The following is a 19,570-nucleotide window of genomic DNA, read 5'->3' on the forward strand; positions in this document are numbered from 1 at the left end:
GTTGAAGCATAAGGGACTCTTTTTTTTTTTTTTTTTTTTTTCTTTCATGTTTTGTTCTTGAGAACAACTCTGAAGATTAAGTGACTAGCTATTTATTTGACCACTGGAAAGGGATATGCATCCTGTTAAGGTGTAATATGTTCCTGTTCATCTTTAATAATGTGGAAAACATGTTGTTAAGCACCATTCACATTTTCTGGCTAGAAGTTCCAGTAGGTCACATATAATCATGCCATGGCCCTGTCTACTTGCCTACACTTGATGCATGCCTTAATTTCTATAATGTGAGTCCAACATCCCTGATGACCTCATGACTCCTACTTATGCAGACCTGAGCCCTTTTAAATGATTTACCTGCATTTATGCCTAAATTTGAATGAACTTTGAACTCTTGGTCACTTAGGAAATAATTGTGGGACTGCATTACAATATCAAATGGGGAATACTTTTTTTTTCCTCTTTCTTTTTCTTTCCAAATATATGTATGTCTATATTGAAACTGTGGGCTAAAATGAATTACCCAGACTAAAATATAATCAAATAAGGCCTAGAGCGATGCTGTTGTGTTGTGTTCTTGGTGAATTCTTTGTGTTCTGGTTCGAATCCACTTATCTGATATGTATGTGTGGCATCCTGTGTTCTTTAATCTCCAGTTATATCATTGAGTTTTTGACCAATTGAATACGATTAACCTGCCGCTAATACGAGAAATTGTTTGTCATGATAAAGGATGAAATGCTATTAGTCTTACTGAACTTTTATGAACCTTTAAAACAAAACCTCTTGTAATACTATGTGAAATCTTAGCTCACATGCTTCATAACTCTCTTGTTCCTTTACTGTCCTCCATAAGTTTGAGCATTAAAACTGATTTTTTTTAAGCAACTACTTCAAACCAGTTTGCTTTTCTTATAGAAATGAATTCACTACAAAAAGAAATGTTCAGTTTGATTTTGTTTCTAAATACTAATTTAAGAACTGTAGCATATGGCAGTAGGTTTCATAGTTTAGTTCAAATCATTGTGTTTGGGTTACGAGAATAAGAGCTCCCTCCCTAAAACTCGCTTACAAGATTAAGTTCACGAGGTTTAAAGGACAAAACACACATTTTTGTTTCAAAGTCTTATTTTGAAAGCTATTTTCATATATGACTCAGTACTTCTCAGTTTAACCTTTCTTGTCCAAATGCCTTGTCAAACCAAGGTCTTGTGTGTCCTTAAAACTTGATGGTCCTGGACACTTTGTGGTGATGTGAAACTGTGGTGTACTTATTTGCTCCAAGAACCTGTATCTTGAAGCCTGCTTGGTAGGTTAAACTTAACTAATGTTACCATGGTTTCCCCACTAAAGATGGAGATATTTGACTGCCTGTGTCTGTTTTAAATTAGTGATAAGTTGCCTGCTTTGATTCTCTCTCAGTATGTTTCTCTTCTCTCTTTTCTTTCAAAGATAGGCATAAGAAAACTTGGTTACACTTTCAGTTTGTCCTTCTGTTAACAAGCTGGCTTGGTTTCTTCATCTGCTAAGCATGTTTAAAAGTAGTTGAAGTGCTAATCTAAAACTGTTTTGAGGGTGAGTATAGGTCCCTAGACCATAAAATGATTACATGCTAGTCCAAACCTGGAAATATGCCCCATCTTCACCTAATCTGAGCCTCTACCCCCTTTTTCTTCCCTTTAGTGTGTATCCTAAAGAGTAGTAGTGTTCTGTTTGGAATAATTCCCTGACTAAAAATGACCCTAGTTTAATTATACTCATATATTTGGAAAAGAAGATCATAAGTGTGCTATGATCATAAAATCAGCATTTAATTATAGGGACAAGCTGTGAGTATTAAAGTACCAGCTCCTAAGATGTACTGCATGTCTAACATGGTCAGTCTGTTTATTACTGTGTATTAGCTCCTGTTCTTCATTAACACTTAGTATAACAAGATTTGAAAATAAACTCGAACTTAAAATCTGTTCCAGTTCTAGGGAGTAATTGACTTTAAAATTTCAATATATAACTGTTTACTTATTTATGTAGCTCAAGATCAGATTAAGTATAGCTTGATTGTTGAAATAATTTTCGAGGTTGAACTCCCTTTTTTAGGTAAAGCAGTCTTAGGTTTTAGTCCCATTGACGATATTATTTATATTAGCTCCCCGTAGTCTTATTCTGTTTGGTCAGATATTGATATAGAGTTTGCAATTCGGTATTTTGTTATAGTTTGGGGTTAGTTGAATAGAAAATGGTTTCAAGGGAATACGCATGTGAGTATGCCTTATGTTGTTCATCCCTCCCTTGTTCTATCATTTGTCCTTACGCTTGGTTGCTTGCCTTAAAATCTGTTGGCATCACTATTAATATGATCTACTTAGCTTAGTTCTTTCTTTCAAAAGGTGATATTAGGATGGGCTCACTTCTTGCAGTGTTTTGTTGTTAATTTGCTATTACAAAATGCGTGTGTGTGAGAGAGACATTCGATTAAAGTAATGGCATATATGTGGAAAGTTTCCCTCGTTCTTGGATATTGTTTAAGGCTAGAATTATATGTGGTTTCTTGATTAGTTAGTTTTGTCATTACAATCTCTCCAGCTTGCTTCTAATCTTTTTCTCTCTTTCTTTTTTTTCATGAACACACTTGGGAAAATATTGGAGTTGTGGCAACTCCAAGTTCAGCCCAGAATTAGAAGAAATCAGTAGCAGCTGCATTTAAGCGCGTGTATAGCCGTCCCTTATTTTCGTGTCAAAAGAGTCTCCGTCCCGCTTCCTCTCTTAATATTTTATATCTTTTGCCCCCTCAGACTAATATTTTATGGGTTTGTACTTGTAGGATTTTATTTCTTATTTGTTTGTGAACTCGTGAATGGCCGAGCTTCGTCATTGGCCACTTTTCTTTAGATATAGATCTCGGTTTAAGGATAGCTTAGGATGAAGAAATGATAAACGTCCCTTTAACTTTGCGTATTTCACAGGCTATAAACATTTTTTTTTAATAGATAAGGCCGAATTTTTCTTTTTATTTTTTTATTTTTTATTTTTTCTCTTTATAAAGTTAATTAACGTTCCCTTTTTAAATCCATTTTAACAAAATGAGCGATTTAAATCGGGGTTTCAAAAGGATAAGGTGCGTATTTTATAGGTAATCATTTTCTATTTTATGCTAACACATTGAACAGGTTAGGTTCATTAAGTTTAAATGAGGAAATCATATTAGGACCCAGGTATAGTGGTCCAGGTATTTTTCGAGAACTACAAGGTATGTACTCTACTTTTATACAAAGATATCATTTTACATGTATTCCTTTAATCATTTGTCTCATCACATACATAGATACATCTCGTATTAATTACTTTCCTTCAACGTGAATATACCTATATACTATCTTCATAAACACGTATCATACCTATACTATCTTATTTTCACCAATTCCTTTAATCGTCTCTTCATAATATGCATATATATTAGTATTATCATGTTATCAATAACTATTTTTAAGTATACACCTAGGGTATACATGTCACAGATATATTATTTTCTTATAAAAAATATACATCTCCTTATTCTATATCTATACGTATTATCCTTATATAAAATAAATGTCACATACCTTCCTCATGCATGCATTATCATTAACTACTTCCTTTATAAAATAAGTATTTACTATGTTACTTTTAAGACCCCCCTTTTACACGAATATTTTGAGAGAGTAGTTTCTTTCCCGCAATTCTTTAAATAGGTGATAATAAATAAGAAATAAATAATCCCCCTCTAGTGTTAATTAAACTAAGTTTAAAGACTGTCCTTGGATAGGCTCTGAGGGATGCTTAACACCTTCCCCTCGGGGTAAATAAAACCCTTACCTAGAATCTCACAGGTTTCAAAGACTAAAAATGGAGTTTACATTTTTACGAATGGTTTCCTAATATTTTCCTAAAATTAGGTGGCGACTCTGAAAATTTACAAAACCAGAGGAAACATAGCCTATAAGTTGTGAATTAGTTTTAATCCGTTAAAAATAGGGCATGACACTCTGTAGTCAGCTTCGGGTACCCGTCATGGCCCACTAGTTGGGTCGTGACAATCAACTTCTATCCAGGAAATAAACCGAGGTCTTGTTTTGAAATCCTACCTCCCTTATCCAAAAAAGGGATCCTGCCTCCCACTCCCTACGGTTTAGGCGATGGTTTCCTTTCTTTGCCTTTGTGTTCGTCCTTGTGTCTGAATCAGAGACTTCCTTCGAAGGACCTTTTTTTACTTTCAGGAAGCCTTGGTTTACTACTCAGCCATCTCTTGAGCTTCCCTAGGTAATTAGAGAGGAGGTTGTGGTGAAGCTTGAGTCGGATCCTTACAAGATGGTTGTCATCATTTCTCTTCCCTCTCTGTATTCTATCTAGAATGAACACATCCCCAGCCTCATGCAGGCCTTAAAGCATATGGTCATCGGGAGTTATCATAGGCCCACTTTTCATGAAGCGTCTCAGCTTATTTCCTATATGTTCTGAGTAATATATCATTACTCCATTCTACTTCAGTTCGAAAATCTTTTTTTTGCTTACTTTTAGCTTTTCCTTTAGTTAGAAAACTCTGGCTACTATGTTTTTGGAGGAGGAAGTGAAGAAATTATATTGGTAGCTCAACACCTCTTCCCGCGCTCTACCGCTCATGTATGAAAAGCTATCCAAGGCTCATAAGCAGATAGCAAAAAAAAAAAAAAAATTGAAATTTGTCTTGAACCGGGGAGAGTTGCTTGTGCAGATCTATTGGGTACCTTTGATTTTTGGGAGAAGGCCTCTAGGGAGGCGACGAAGGAAGTTGCACATCTTTGTGCCCTAGTTGGCCTTCTGTAACTCCTCAGAATGTTATGTTGGGCAAGGAAGATAAGTTTTTCTTAAAGACAATGCCTTGAAGCGCAATGTCCAAGAACCCAAGGTTGAGGTATATGCTGCTTCTGTTCATCATTTTTTGAAGTGTCTAGGGATGTCATGGAGATTTTTTTAAGGAAGACTCTCACCCGTGACAAAGCTCGGTCTATTGGTGACGGGCATGACTTTTTCTATGGAGGAGTTTATCATGTTACGGAAGACCCTGAGGATGAACTTCCTCTTCAGGATGATGATGATGATGATGTTAATCGCGCCACAGTTCCTGAGGGCCAAGAGTGCCTTTGTTGTCAGATATTTCCCAGTTTTTGTAGGGAACCTTGTCCTTTGCTATTACTTCGAATAAATAAAATGTTTGTTCTTTCTTTTTTACTTTTCTCTCAGATGTTTTTTCGCCTGGTTGGCAACTCCTAAATCCTGAAACAGTTTTTATTTACGTATATCGATCTGTATTGATGATGCTTTGAGCATGGGGAGTCCCTTATATGAAGAGGAGCTTGTGCATGTTGAGATTTTCAGGAGAATTTCGAGTATGACAAGTCCTTGTGTTACGAGAGACTCGTTTATGTTAAGTTCCTTAAGAGAACTCTGAGTGTGACGAGTCCCTGTGTTACGAGAGGCTCGTTTATGTCAAGTTCCTTGGGAGAACTCCGCGCATTAGTAAGATACAAATACTCCATAGCATCATTAAAATGATTAACGGTGGAAATAATCCTTGTCGAAATCTCTCCCAAAATGCCAAGCCCTAGTCAAATTTCTTTTTCTCCTCTCTTTCCCCCTTACTACCCAGTATTATAGTCAGGGACCTTTTTCTACTAGTTGGCATTGCACTCCCTGGCAGTCTAGTCAACGCCCTTGAGGGCTCTCATGGGTTGCTCAGGTTACTCTTCTCGCAGCTCGAGGGCATCATGGGGTTCCTATAGTTGCCGTTGCGTCCATCTTTAGCTCAACTCCATTTTTAGGTTGTGTTTTCATAACTCAATTTCAAATTATTTTGCAACAGCTCCATTGTCATACATATGTGTAGTCATCATCGAATCGTAATTAGACTTCATTTAGGCTTCAAAAAGCAGCAAGGGTTTCTGGGTTTTACCTTTGTGACATAGTGCATAATTCTACTACAAGATTTGTTATGCGGTGAATACTAATGTAGAATTGTTATGCGGTGAATAATAATGCAGGGATTGTTATGCTGTGAAAATAATACAATGTTTGTTAGCTAAGGGTTGTCTAATATATGGTCAGTTTGTCTTTAAATACTTTTATCCACTTATCGCTATTATACGTATTCTTATTCCACATTTTATCTCTAAATTAATACATATGTCCCATCTAAGTCCTATCGGAATTAGTAGTACAATTATACAATGTTTGGTTTTGGTATTAAGCTATGCATGATTTATGCGCATTTTCAATTTTAATACCAAAACCAACCACTATTAGTTACTCGAAGATTATATTAGCTATTTTTTTGTTGGAAACCTAACAGTGTATGAGGTACACAATTTTGTACAAGATTAACTATTATTATACATCAAACCAAACGACCCCCAAGTATCCCGTTAACTAATACCCTTCCGTCTCAATTTTAAGTGTCCTATTTTTCTTTTTGATTTGTCCCAAAAATAGTGTTTTTTTTAATATATATTTAGTAAGTTTTTTAATTTCAAAACTTTGGCACGTCAAATATAATTGGTCCGTTTACTAATATAGTTGTAGTGTTATCTGGTTGAAATTCCCGGGTTGGGAGGTGATTTCTGGACAGTTCCTTAAATTTCCCCGGCTATTTATAAACTTATTATCATCCACAAAAAAAAAAAAATTAAAAATGCCAAGTAGGACAATCTAACATAGATCATCCACGTGTCACAAATGCCACCCACCATCAACTCCATATACATAGAGAACCTCTGTTAACTCAATTGGTACACATTAGTTTGAAAAAAAAAAAGAAAAAAGAAATGGTAGCATCCATGGCAACAAAATCTACAGTTTTACATTGCACATCATCTTCTAGGGAATTTGGATCCAATTTCAGTAGTGGGTTGCCAATAAAGGGTCTGAATTACCAGTTAAAAACAAGAAGAAATAACGCTGGAAATGGTGTTTGTTTGGTAGTATCTGCTACTAGAAATTCTGAACAGAGCAATGAGTCTGGTGTTAGTGGGGGCAGATTTTACCTGAATTTTACTGGATTTCCTTTCCCACTTGGTCCTTTCCTCAATAGACAAACCATTAGAACTGAGGTAATTAACCATCTTTAATACTCCCTCTCTTCTAGTTTATAGTTTATGTGACACTTTCTGCTTATCGAGATTCAAACTGTATAACTTTGACTAACATTTTAAAATGTATTTTTCCCATGAAAAGAAATGCAACTTATGATGTTTTCCGTGTAGTGTCTTAATATATAGATGGTGATAGTTCAGGTAGCACAAGGGAACAGATGGTGATAGTTGGAATGTGAAACTCACGAGAAGTGATAGTTCAGTGTGTTTTTTTTATCATTAACTCTTAAAATATTGAGTTGGTGTACTCCAATTTATCTTCAGATTAGTCAAATTGACTCTCGGGAGTGAGATTCCCGAAAAATACCTCATAATTTAGGACGCAAGGAGTATCTGAATTTACTTCTCTGTGGATTCTTTTGAACTGCATGATTTGGTATGATTCAAGTTATCTTTAAGAGCGAATGATCAACATATATAGCTATTGAATTATAGTTTAATGGCAAGTGCATCTAAAAGTGAATATTATATTATGTGACCACCTTATCTTAAGTTTAAGGGTTAGGGAATGGGGCATATTTATCTATTCATGTATGTTAGGTCTGCAACACATCCCCTCATGTGTGAGCCTGACTCCTGTTTCTTGTACAAAAATGTAGACGTGAATTCAGGATCATGTTGAATTATATGACCGCCCTATTTAAAAGTTTAAGTTGCTATGTTTATGTCATGTTAAATCTGCAACAATGAAGACGGTATATTAAGTCTTGCATTTGTTTAAACGTTAGGACGAGTAAGAAACTTCAGAGCAAATCTAGTATTCAGAGGTAAGCATGAAAGGTAGTTCATTTTTCAAAAGTGGATTAATTTTCTATGGCTTAAACGGAAACCGTTTAAACTTCCAATTTCATATGGGGTGGGGGAAATCAAACATATTTGGTAGTATTTTGTGGCGCTACACCCTCAGTTCAATCATTATAGGATGTATACTACTTCGAGTAACTATTGGACTTTTGGAACCAAGATCAAGTACTTCGTGAAGAATTACGTTGTACTGGGTGCGGCATTATCTGAAAAACATATAAAGAAAGTGATTACTAAGATGAGGAGAAGGAAAAGGTTTTCATTAAATTTTTACAGGCAGAAGAATGTTGTCAATCACAGATTAATGTGCTTTTATGATTTTTTTTGGTGAACGTGAACTACTTCTGTCTCCTAGCTCCATGGCTCTGTAAGGACTTATCGTTATGTCCACCAGAAAAATTCAAAATCATTTGGAGACAAGGTACTTCCGAATCATGTTTAACTAACACTGATATCTCACTACAAAAAGTTTTGCCAATAAAATTCCTGGCAAATCTGTTGTCATTATGTCATGTACTGCATCAGACTCTGGAAACCGACTAACTAGAGCCATCTTAACATGAAACATTTCCTGGCTTTTTAAATTGATAGCTTGTCATGTAGGTGATTGTCAGATATAGCTCAACGTTATAATCTGTACGAAGGATTTTAATTTAAGAATAAAGCTGTATATAACTAGAAGGCATATCTTCTCATCTACCTTCTATTTTCCGTTGATGGTACATTCCATTCCTATTCCTAGGCGGAATACTTTTCTTTTATTATCTTCTTTGTTTGTTTATTGGTTCAGTTGATTTGTTCCAGGCCCTACTTTCAAAGGTTGGGTTCTTTGTGGGGGAGCGATCCCTCGCCTTATATCGTAGTAGAGCTTTTGGATGGGAGGGAGGCTGTTTTTTGCTACTAACACTGTTATATCATTAGTATATCAGGTTGTGAAAGACACCATATGGTTATTTGAGCAAGAGCAAGCACTGGGATTCAGCAGTGTTTCAACAAACATCAGAATGACCGTCATCAAACTTAAATCTGGTGAATTGTGGGTTCATGCTCCGATTGCTCCAACCAAGGAGTGTATTCAGGTAACTCAGAAGTCATCATTGACAAATATTGATTAAATAATATTGGATCCATTCCGATTTCCTGCGTATTTTCTCAGTATATATATGAGCTTAACTGGAGCAACAGGGACAGTAAGAATTCATATAGCCGACACTCAATTTGCTTGGGATTGAGGCATAGTTTTATTGGAGATAATATAAAATACAATTCAAAAGTTACAATAAAGTAACAACAGGTAATTTAAAATCAGAACCTTGTAAATGTGATCTGGTAAGTTCTTCCACAATTGTAAATCAGTATGTGCCTAATAAACACTCGAACATATGTAAATAACATGCATATAGTAAAGTATTTACCTCATAAAAATAGCTGCATGATCTGGAAAGTTCTTATATAATTGTTGTTTTTACATCTGGGTCCATCTTAAGTTTCATATACATATTTCTTTTCTGCAACCGAAAAATACAGAGAAGTTTGTTAATTATGTTGAAGAGAGGCTTGGCTAATTTAGCGATATATATATAAAAACTATGGCTAAAGCATTTGCAGAAACTATGTATAAATTAAATTAAAGAGAATTTGAAGAGGTGTCATCAACTTCACAGCCTCAAACAATTAATCCTATATGTTTCCTAGGATTAAAGGCATCATTATAGTACAGGAATGAAGAAATAACCATTCATATACAATCAGATAAATTTAGTCTACATTAAACTACTTTTTTCAACCTTTTAGCTTCTCCACGTTTTGGAATTGATGATGTGAAGAATTAATGTAGTTTTTGAAGGAAAAAGTTCTTAAAATAATGGGTTTTTGAAGGGCAAAAGATGAATATCAAAATGGAACGGTGGAAGCATTGAAAGTAGACAAATAAGGTTTAAAGTTAGTGCCACCTTTTAATATTCTTGAATTCCTGCAATTGGTGGTGGAAGCTGAATAAGAGCAACAATTAAAGTTTAGAGCCTCTTATCATCCGGTTTAATATAGTAAAACTATTGATTTAATAATTTTTGTAAAAGATTTTTTTTGGGAGAAGGACATTTTTGTAATCTGAGGACATTTTTGTAATCTGACTTTTAACTTGAGAGCTTCCCACTTTTACCCCCTGTTTGGATGGTGGTTTCCCATGGTTCATTAATATATGGTTTTGTATGAAACCATGTTTGTTTCCATTGTTCTTAAAATTATGTGGTATGGTGTTGTAAACCCGTGGTTCATCCCATGGTTATATAACCATGAAAAGTTTCAATTTTTGTAACCACAGATTTGGTTGTTTTTCCGTGGTTACATATTTCATTTCCCCATTATACCCCACCCTCCACCATCCATCCCACCCCACCCCCACCCTACCACTCACCCCCACTCCCACTCCCACTCTCCACCCTACCACCCACCCCCACCCTTATCCCACAACCACCCATGTCACCCCACCTACCCCTCCACCACCCACTACCCCTCACCAACACCCAACCCCACCTACCACCCACTACCCCATCCTCATCCCACAACCACCCACTACCCCCACCCTCATCCCACCCACCCCTCCACCACCCCCACTCACTACCTACTTATTTTTTAAAGTTTCTATTTTATTCTCTACCTGAGTTTTATTAATATATATAAACTAATTTCTAATTAAAAATTAAGGGTATTATAGTAAACTTATAAGTTATCATACAATACCGTATAGTCAAACCAAATAATATAAATGTTATTAAACCACTACAAACGATACAGTCTATCCAAACATTGTGTTCATTAATACAGTACAATATAATACAACACCATATTGTACCATACCATATTGTACATTAATGAACCACGGGAAACAACCATCCAAATAGAGGGTTAATAGAATATGTGTATACACACACACACACTAAGAGAGAGGGGAATATAAAAATTAACAAATATATTTTTGGAAAAAGTGCTTGCTGACTTGAAAACTGTAAAAGATAATAATGACTTCAAAACTGTAGTGTATATCAATTTTTTTTAAACAATCCTACTGGGTACTTCCTCACTCCTGAATATTTTCTTATCATGTAGTGATATATCTAAGTTTCTGTTCTATCTCCCTCTTTTTTTTTTCTTTTTCTTTTTTTTTTTTTTAAATCTGGACTCTGTCCAGTCAGTATCCTTGTTACACTGTTCATCTCGTTCTCTTAATCTTTACTTTACTCTTAATAACTTTCTTCTTTAACCACACCCCGGACATGGCCAAACATTTCATCCTTTATTATTTGGACATTTTTAACAGCCTCTCAAAACCTAGGAATTTACAGGTTAATCCATCGAATTTATTAAGAAATTAAGAGAATAACCATATACTAAGTGTAACAGATCCATAATTACAAGGAATTACGTAAACATAAACATAGGTTTTTACAACAAAACAAGTTAATAATATACATAACTGGGAGAGTAATACAGAAACATAGTTATAAAAACTTACATGACTTAAAGATGGAGAGAGGTTTCCCTTTCGGGGAATTCCAAAAACCACTTCTCACACTTGGATGATTATTGAAAAACTAGTACTATTTTACAATAAAGGTTTATATTACAAGGGTTTGAATTGGGAAGAAGAGTTGAGGCATTTGGTGAAAGAGAAGGGGAATATGGATTTTGGTGTTTGGTGCTTGTATGTGTTGTAATTCCTTGTTATTATGGATCTGTTACACTTAGTATATGGTTATTCTCTTAATTTCTTATAAATTCGATGGATTAACCTGTAAATTTATATATATATATCACACACATATTGTGTACATTAATATACATATAATCAGTGTATATGCTTTGTATATTTTGACTAGCACCTGTAATTAATTTCGGGCGACGGGCCACAAATGAAAAAAAGCCCATAGTTGAAAAAACCCCATAGTTATTGTTGTATTTCAAGGATTGAAATGATTAGGAATGATGAGGGTCCTTGTTTTAGTGGTGCTTTTGTCCTGCGGTTAATAACATTTGACTGCATTCATATGCTTATTCTGAAAATATTGATGCTTACAAGTGTGTTTTGACTTTTGCAGCTCGTGAAAGAGTTGGGATATCCTGTGAAATATATTGTCCTACCTACATTTGCATATGAGCACAAAATATTTGTTGGCCCATTTTCCAGAAAGTTTCCAAAGGCTCAAGTATGGGTGGCACCGAGGCAATGGAGTTGGCCTTTAAACCTGCCTCTTGAATTTTTTGGGATTTTCCGTGCAAAAACACTGATAGATGGGGATATGTCAACACCATGGGCTGATGATATTGAGCAGAAGGTTTTGAGTTCTCCAGAAGTTGGTAATAATAGATTCTGCTCTAATGTTAGTCTGAGCTAGGGTTAATTTCACGTATGATCACTGAATTTTTTCACTATAACTAACTAGACTTTACCCACTAACATTAAGGTTGCGAAACTATATTTTTGTCATATTAAAGTAATTGAGTTTTACAGCTTTACCCGCTATAGCAGTATAGTTAAACTTTAACCATTTTAGCGATGTAACTTACCCATCAAGGCTAAGACGGATACAGAATTTGAAGTTTATGGGTCCTGGCTACAATTTCAAGTTAATACTACAATAATAATTGGATCACAGTCAAATATTTATAGATATATAGTAGGTTTCTTAATATATATATACAGCATCTGAGCAAAAATTACCGAGTTCACGTGAACCCATAACCAACATTGTAGATCCGCCACTGCATCAAGGTGACTTTAATGTTATAGTGAGTAAAGTTTTGTGATTTTATTGTTATAGTGGGTAAGTTCCGTTACTTAATGTAACAAATTAATTTTGTGACTACTGTTATAGTGGATCAAGTTCAATGACGTAACCCTTTGAATGGTGCAGTTGTACCTTGTATTTCAAATACGATAACTTTTCCCTATTGGTTCTCTAGGAATTGGACCATATGTTGAGGTGGCATTCTATCATAAACGATCAAGGACACTGCTGGTGACAGATGCTGTGATATTTGTCCCAAGGACACCACCTGAATGCATTAGTAAGGAATCCTTATTAGCATCTGCAAACAATGGTTTGGCTGTTAGATTACTTAGTAAAGGAAAAGAAGTTCCTGAAGGACCGGTCGTTGACAACAAAGTCAATCGACAGAAAGGTTAGTCCTCTACTGATAACCAAGAAGCTGCTGAACTGTTTTGGTTCTCAAAACAAAGAATGAAACAAAACATTGCTCAGTAATTTATTTTTTATCTGTATCGATCTGTGTTTCGTTTTCAGGATGGGAGAGGATGGTTCTTCAGATTCTGTTTCTAGGTCCATCAAACCTTCTAGAGCCAAACGCTAGCTTTGCTCAGATGTCACAAAAGCTAATTGTTTCACCCATTGTAAAAACATTGGTTTTCAGCAAAGTTCCTGAAAAAGTAAGTCACTTATTACTTTCTTCCATTTACGTAACTACTCCATTTGTTCCGTTTTGTACGTCGGTGTTTGGCTAGTCATAGAGTTTAAGAAAGAAGGAAATATTTTTACCACCTACGACCAAAATACCATTAGAACTTGTGTTCTTTATACATGTCATGGCATTTCATCAGTGTTATCAAAAGCGAAAAGCGCAAAAAAGCTCTAAGGTCAGTTGGGGCTTTAAGCGCAAAGCGCAAATAAAGCGTGGGCTTTAATGAAAAAAAGCGCAATGGCGCAAAAATACGAATATATATATGTTTAGTCCAAGATTGATAATAATAAGCATGAATAACAAATATATGGACAAAGAAATTGTAAAAATATCACGATAAAGTGAAATATCAATCATCTAGTGTCACCTCTCCAAGAGAGGCTCATTGGCAAGGAAAAGTATGTCTTAGAGCCTTGATGATGACACTGAAGCGCACATAAAGCGAGGCGAAGCGCTCAACATGTTTTGAGCCTCGCTTCAGGGATAACACTGCATTTCATTGGTTATGAAAGCATGTTATTAAGAGTAAAATGAAAATTTTAAATTAATTAACGGATTTTCCAATATGGAAAGGTTTTGCTCTTTCTAGACAGATTAAAATTGGAAGAGTGTCATGTGATAGAATAGAGGGAGCATTACAGTATATCTTGGTTTATCAAGCAATCAACGTGCTACTATCTAGCAGAACCAAACACTCTTGGTCAAGAAATCACTCACTTTTCTGCAATTGCAAAACTATCCTTCAGTTTTCTAGGTATAATCAGAATAGTAAATTGCCAGATTGAGTTTCACTAGTGATGAGACATGGATGGAAACATTACAGTATATCTTGGTTTATCAAGCAATCAACGTGCTAATATGTAGCAGAACCAAACACTCTTGGTCAAGAAATCACTCACTTTTCTGCAATTGCAAAACTATCCTTCAGTTTTCTAGGTGTAATCAGAATAGTAAATTACCAGATTGAGTTTCACTTGTGATGAGACATGGATGGAAACAGTCAAGTGAAAAAGTGAGACTCGGATGTTTATTTTAACCCTGTATAATTTCCTAGTCCAAGGCCCAAAGAATTAAAGAAAAGGGCAGCCTTATACACAAACTCCTGCTTCGAGATTAAGAGCCGCTAAACCATATTGTCCCTATTATACGCATATTAACAAAAAATCTAGGATCAAAATCTTTAACTATGTTTAACAATGGCTGTGTGCTCAGTGCAACTGTTTTACCTCACATCTTTAGATTGACATGCAATAGTTTACAGGAAGATCCTTTTCCTGTTTGAAAAGGTGTTTAAATTTGATTGTCTTTTTCCTTTATTCTGAAAATTCTTTTCTATTCCTTTCAAAACTTCAGGTTAGAGATTGGATTGACAGTATAGTTCGAGATTGGAAATTCAAGAGAATTATCCCTGCTCATTTTTCTGCTCCAATAAACGCAAGCAGTTCGGACTTGTTAGCAGCCTTTGCATTTCTTGACGATCTCTTGGGTGAGCGCTATGTGACTCGGCCTTCTTTCTCGCTTCTCTTCACTTCACTCTTAGGAAAGGCTGCTAGCTATTTTCCTCCAGATGACATGAGGACCCTATCATCCCTGGATCAGTTCTTAGTGTCTGTTGGAGCAGTGAAAAAAACAGTCTCGGGCCGCAAAAGATGACAGAAAATGTGATTTTACACATGTATACTAATTACTCGTATTGGAGATTAAAAGCTTTAGCAAGATGAAAGCAAGCTTTTTACACAGAGAGAAATTGCAATCATAGCTCAATAGTAATCATGAGAGTTTGGCTTGATTCTGTGCACAATGTTATATATTGGGTTCTAGCTGTCAACTGATAATACATCTTCATCTAAAGTGAACATTAGCAAAACCCATAACAGCTTTTGAGGTAATATAATTACAAGAGGGGCTTAACGCCGAGATAATGAGCCTAAAACTGCATGACTAACTAGATAATACATTCTAGTTTAACTTCTGAAACAGTTTTTTAAGTCAAACTGCCCGGTAGTGCAGATGAGCTGCAGCTCAAATATTCTGCTGGTTATCATCTCCATCTCCATCTCCATTTGCATCTTCGAAGTCCAAGCCTACAATCCTCATCTTGCCAATGTTAACTGCAAGTTCTAACTGTCAGGAGGCTAGAAAGAAATTACTTCCATGTTCAGTAAATTAAGTTTAAAATCAAATTATGCAAATAAAACAACATCAGGACATGGTCAATTTTGTCTGTGAGTCAATTTTCTCAGTGACCCTTTCGATTGAGGAAAAATGGCTTAAGTAGGGTTCTGGATATAATCTGGTCAAATTAACATCCTGAGTATAAAGAAAACCCTCAGGGGTTGGCCTGGTGGCAATTGACTTGAGCCTTGGGGTGCTCCCTTTCAAGGTCTCAAGTTCGAAACGCACGGGTGCAAACAATTTCGAGGGGCCATCGGACTGGAAACCCTGAATTACCCGTGGTGCACTTGCGAAACTCCTTGCCGAGAGCCTGTGCACCCCCGGGATTAGTCGGGGCTCAAAGAGACTCCGACACCCGGTGCTTAATCAAAAAAAACATCCTGAGTATAAAGAAAGTTGTTTGGATGAAATTTCCTGATTCTTAATCAAAACCTACACTGCAAAACCTTCATCTCTACTTAAACGGGACTTTATGCTGAAGGCCAGTATTTAGGAGGTAAAAAGCAAAATAAAAGAGGCAGTCATAAGTAAATGTGTCACAAGATGCCAAAGGATCATATCAAGGAAAGAATAATTATGACGTTAAGACTTAAGAGTTGTTCATCTGTGGAATGACAGTTGAATACGTCTTCATTCTTACATGCTGCAGATCATAAGAAGACCAAAACTTTCAGATCATACTACAACAACAACATACCCATCATAATCCCACAAGTGGAGTCTGGGGAGGATAGGATGTATGCGGACCTAAACCATACCTTTGTGGAGTAGAGAGGTTTGTACCAAACTTTCAGATCATAATACCACAAATTAGTGTAAATAAAAATTTCCAGGTTGGATGTTTAATTGACATAAACATTTGAAAAGCCACTTTCCCTTCCATGTGTCTCGCTTATTTGGAAAAAGGAAGTGCAGGAAAGATGGTACGATTTGACTGCCTCAAGGAACAACAACACAGAAACATACCGAAGTTATGGAACCCGGTGGTCTAAAATTGTTTGATTTAAAATTGATGGGTCATACTGCTAAGATGATTAGAGAAACCTAACACCATAATTAGAGTCATATTACGATCAGAAAGAGAAATCTACGAAAAGTGTAAAAATGATGGCAATAGGGTAACTTTACCAACAGCATCCGCCCCGGCTAACTTGGGCATGAATTTGTTGATATGGTCCTCTGCTGCTTTACCCGCTTTCAGTGTCTCACACTCGAAAGAAACAAGAATCTTGTTCTTCTGATCCTTCTTGTCAAGCATATTGACAACATCATCCTCCCACCTTGAGGCAAAGAATACAAACTAATTAGGTAAGTGTAATGAACAGAAGCCTTAAACTCGTATAACCAGCCTTTAGCCATATGTTTGACGATCATTTTCAGGTACATAAATATGCTTCTTCAGATTAAAACAAGAACGAACGTTAATCTGTTTTGCTACAGAGAAACCCTAGAAGAACTTTAGAAGGTTCGACACAATAGATGTCAGGATAAACTCATAAATCATTCATAGGAAGAAGGTATGTATCAGTTTTTGCCGCAGCGAAACTGTTCAGATTAAGGGTCTGTTTTGTATGGAAGAAAACATTCTTTTTTCAATTTTTTCATTTTTGATTGGTCAAATTTTTTGGAAAACATTACCTCTAGGAAAAAAAAAATTCCTTAAAAAGGAGGAAAATGACTTCCCTTGTCTCTTCCCCACCCTCCAACACATCTCACCCCTACCCCCACCCTCATAGCTCCCCATCCCCCCACCACCCCACTCTTACCCCCACCTCCACCTCACAGTGTTTGCGTAGATTATATACTATTCTCCACTTATTTTTTTTTATTTTTATTTTTTGATCAGGTAACATTCTCCGCTTACATACCAAGCACACCCTAAAGCAAGAAGTTTCATTTCTAAACAGTCTTCAAAGTAATTTTAAGGCGACTCACCCATGAGCATGGTCAACATTCTGAATCCTAGCAGCATCATGTCCTTTGCACTCCACTATAACATCCCTTTCTCTTTTTCTCTGGGATACATGCCACAATTAGTTAGAGGAAATAACAAAGATCAAACTCTATAACCTAACAAGTTACTACAAAGAAACAAAGGTGATACGATTGGAACAGAACCATAGTTATTAAATTAATGGCTCTTACATTGTAGTCAATAATTGTGAGCTTCAACAAGCGGTAGTCCTCACCCCTACTGCATTCCCTTTCACAAACCATCTCTTCCAACAAGAACAAATAGAGTAGTCGAGAAGTTAATTTGAATACCCAAAAAAAAAAAAAAAAAAAAATTACTCCCTCCATCCGAATTTTTTTGCCACTTTCACATCCCGAGAGTTAAATTAACTAATTTTTGAAGCTAAATCAGATTAGATAAACTCAATGTTGTAAAATTAAAATTCAGATATTCAAAAATTATACGATGAAAAATACTTTTTAAATGTTGGTCAAAGTTTGAGATAATGGTCAAACACACACCTAAACTATCACTTTTTCGCAAGTTTCACGCCTCAACTATCAGTTGTCCCTTTTTCCTATATGAACTATCATTGTCTATGTATGAAAACATACCTCGAAACTGACTAGGTCAATTATCTGTTATTCCCTTTTCCTACCTGAACTATCATCATCTACTCAACTAGTAGGTGTGTTTGAATAGATAGTGATAGTTCAGGTAGAAAAACAAAACATAGTTTAGGTGTATTTTTGACCATCTAACTCTCAAAGTTTACATAGTTTGTTTCTCGAAAAGCCAAAAAAGTACAAACTATCATTCCAAATAAGGAAGTGATGCATAATAATAGAGTAATATTTACCAGTGCCATGGATGCCATAGCAGATAGAATGAGGAAGATGAATGAAGTGACCCGAAATAGACCCGTTTTCAATGAGTGCTATTGAAGCAACTCCTTCCATAACTTTTCCTTCCATTTCTTCTTCTTCCCCTGCACTATCAAAAACTTGTTTACATATACAAAATATCACTCCCTTTGTTTCAATTTGTTTGTTTGGGTTTGATTTGGCACGGAGCATTAACACTCTTGTAGTCTTAAACTAAGTAGGCGTTTAGCCAGGAAAATCAAATATTTTTCACATTATTTGGAATTTTGAAGTTGGAGTTGAAGATGGAGTTGGTTGATTATAGTTTTGCAAAGAATATTTGGTTGTTTGAATGTATTAAAAGTGAAAAAAGCGAAGAAAAAAGTGAAAATATGTTTTAGATTGTATTATGGCCGAACGTTAATTTTTAAATAAAGTGAAATAATTTTTCGGAAAAGAAGTGAAACATTCTCATGGCCAAACGTTAGAATGTATCAAAATGTGAAAGGAACGAGACATTCTTTTTTAAACGAACTAAAAAGAAAGTTAAAGTAAACAAATTGAAATAAGGGAGTGTTAACACCATAAGAGAAAATCATCATTTGCATATACAAAGATGATTAAACAACTTACCCATTACTGCTATGGTGAATGCGATTGTGAGAGATTGCCGGAACTTGCGGAGCAGTGGAACAAGGATTTTGTTGTTGGGCCTGCTGATAAAGGAATGGGCCGGATCTAAAAGCAAGATCCAATTGTTGAAGCCCATTATACCCTTGTGGGAAAAGGGAATTTTCATAAATAGCATTATTTATACCCCTAATAACAAATTATGGCAGATATTATTGAATTTTCAAGACACAATATACGGTCAAAACTCTCTATAAAAATATTATTGGGTCCAAAAAATTTTGGCTATTATAGCGAATACCTATAACAAAGATTTGACATTTAAATAATAGTTGGTTATTATCGGCAAAAAAGATGCATACAATTTAATTTTTTATTTCTTAATGTTATAAAAAAAAACATAATTATTTAAATTTTAAATCATAAAAATATGCATGCTTCACTAACTAAACACTAAAGAGAGTTAATAAATGTTCAATAAAGTCATAACTAAATGTATAAAGTCTTAA

At 35.5% G+C, this 19,570-nt stretch overlaps 2 protein-coding genes across 3 annotated transcripts; one reads left to right on the forward strand and one right to left on the reverse strand.

Moving 5' to 3' along the window:
• Positions 1 to 6,793: 6,793 nt before the first annotated feature.
• Positions 6,794 to 15,228, forward strand: LOC132035832 (uncharacterized). Its single transcript, XM_059425971.1, has 6 exons — positions 6,794 to 7,115; positions 8,891 to 9,040; positions 12,059 to 12,317; positions 12,924 to 13,142; positions 13,265 to 13,407; positions 14,793 to 15,228. Exons 1-6 carry the CDS (start codon positions 6,831 to 6,833, stop codon positions 15,090 to 15,092), a joined length of 1,356 nt encoding a protein of 451 aa, XP_059281954.1. The 5' UTR covers positions 6,794 to 6,830; the 3' UTR covers positions 15,093 to 15,228.
• Positions 15,191 to 19,099, reverse strand: LOC132035833 (uncharacterized). Of its 2 annotated transcripts, none has more exons than XM_059425973.1 (5): positions 18,428 to 19,099; positions 17,760 to 17,833; positions 17,550 to 17,629; positions 16,743 to 16,894; positions 15,191 to 15,563 (listed from the first exon to the last, which is right to left on the reverse strand). In XM_059425973.1, the coding sequence occupies exons 1-5, from the start codon at positions 18,642 to 18,644 to the stop codon at positions 15,547 to 15,549; spliced, it is 540 nt and encodes a 179-aa protein (XP_059281956.1). In that variant the 5' UTR covers positions 18,645 to 19,099; the 3' UTR covers positions 15,191 to 15,546. The 2 variants fall into 2 exon arrangements, with proteins under 2 accessions (XP_059281956.1, XP_059281955.1); XM_059425972.1 differs by having other exon boundaries at positions 15,191 to 15,550; positions 18,428 to 19,086.
• Between the last annotated feature and the right edge of the window lie 471 nt (positions 19,100 to 19,570).

This window comes from Lycium ferocissimum, chromosome 11 (assembly GCF_029784015.1).
Source record: "Lycium ferocissimum isolate CSIRO_LF1 chromosome 11, AGI_CSIRO_Lferr_CH_V1, whole genome shotgun sequence".
Taxonomy (NCBI): domain Eukaryota; kingdom Viridiplantae; phylum Streptophyta; class Magnoliopsida; order Solanales; family Solanaceae; genus Lycium; species Lycium ferocissimum.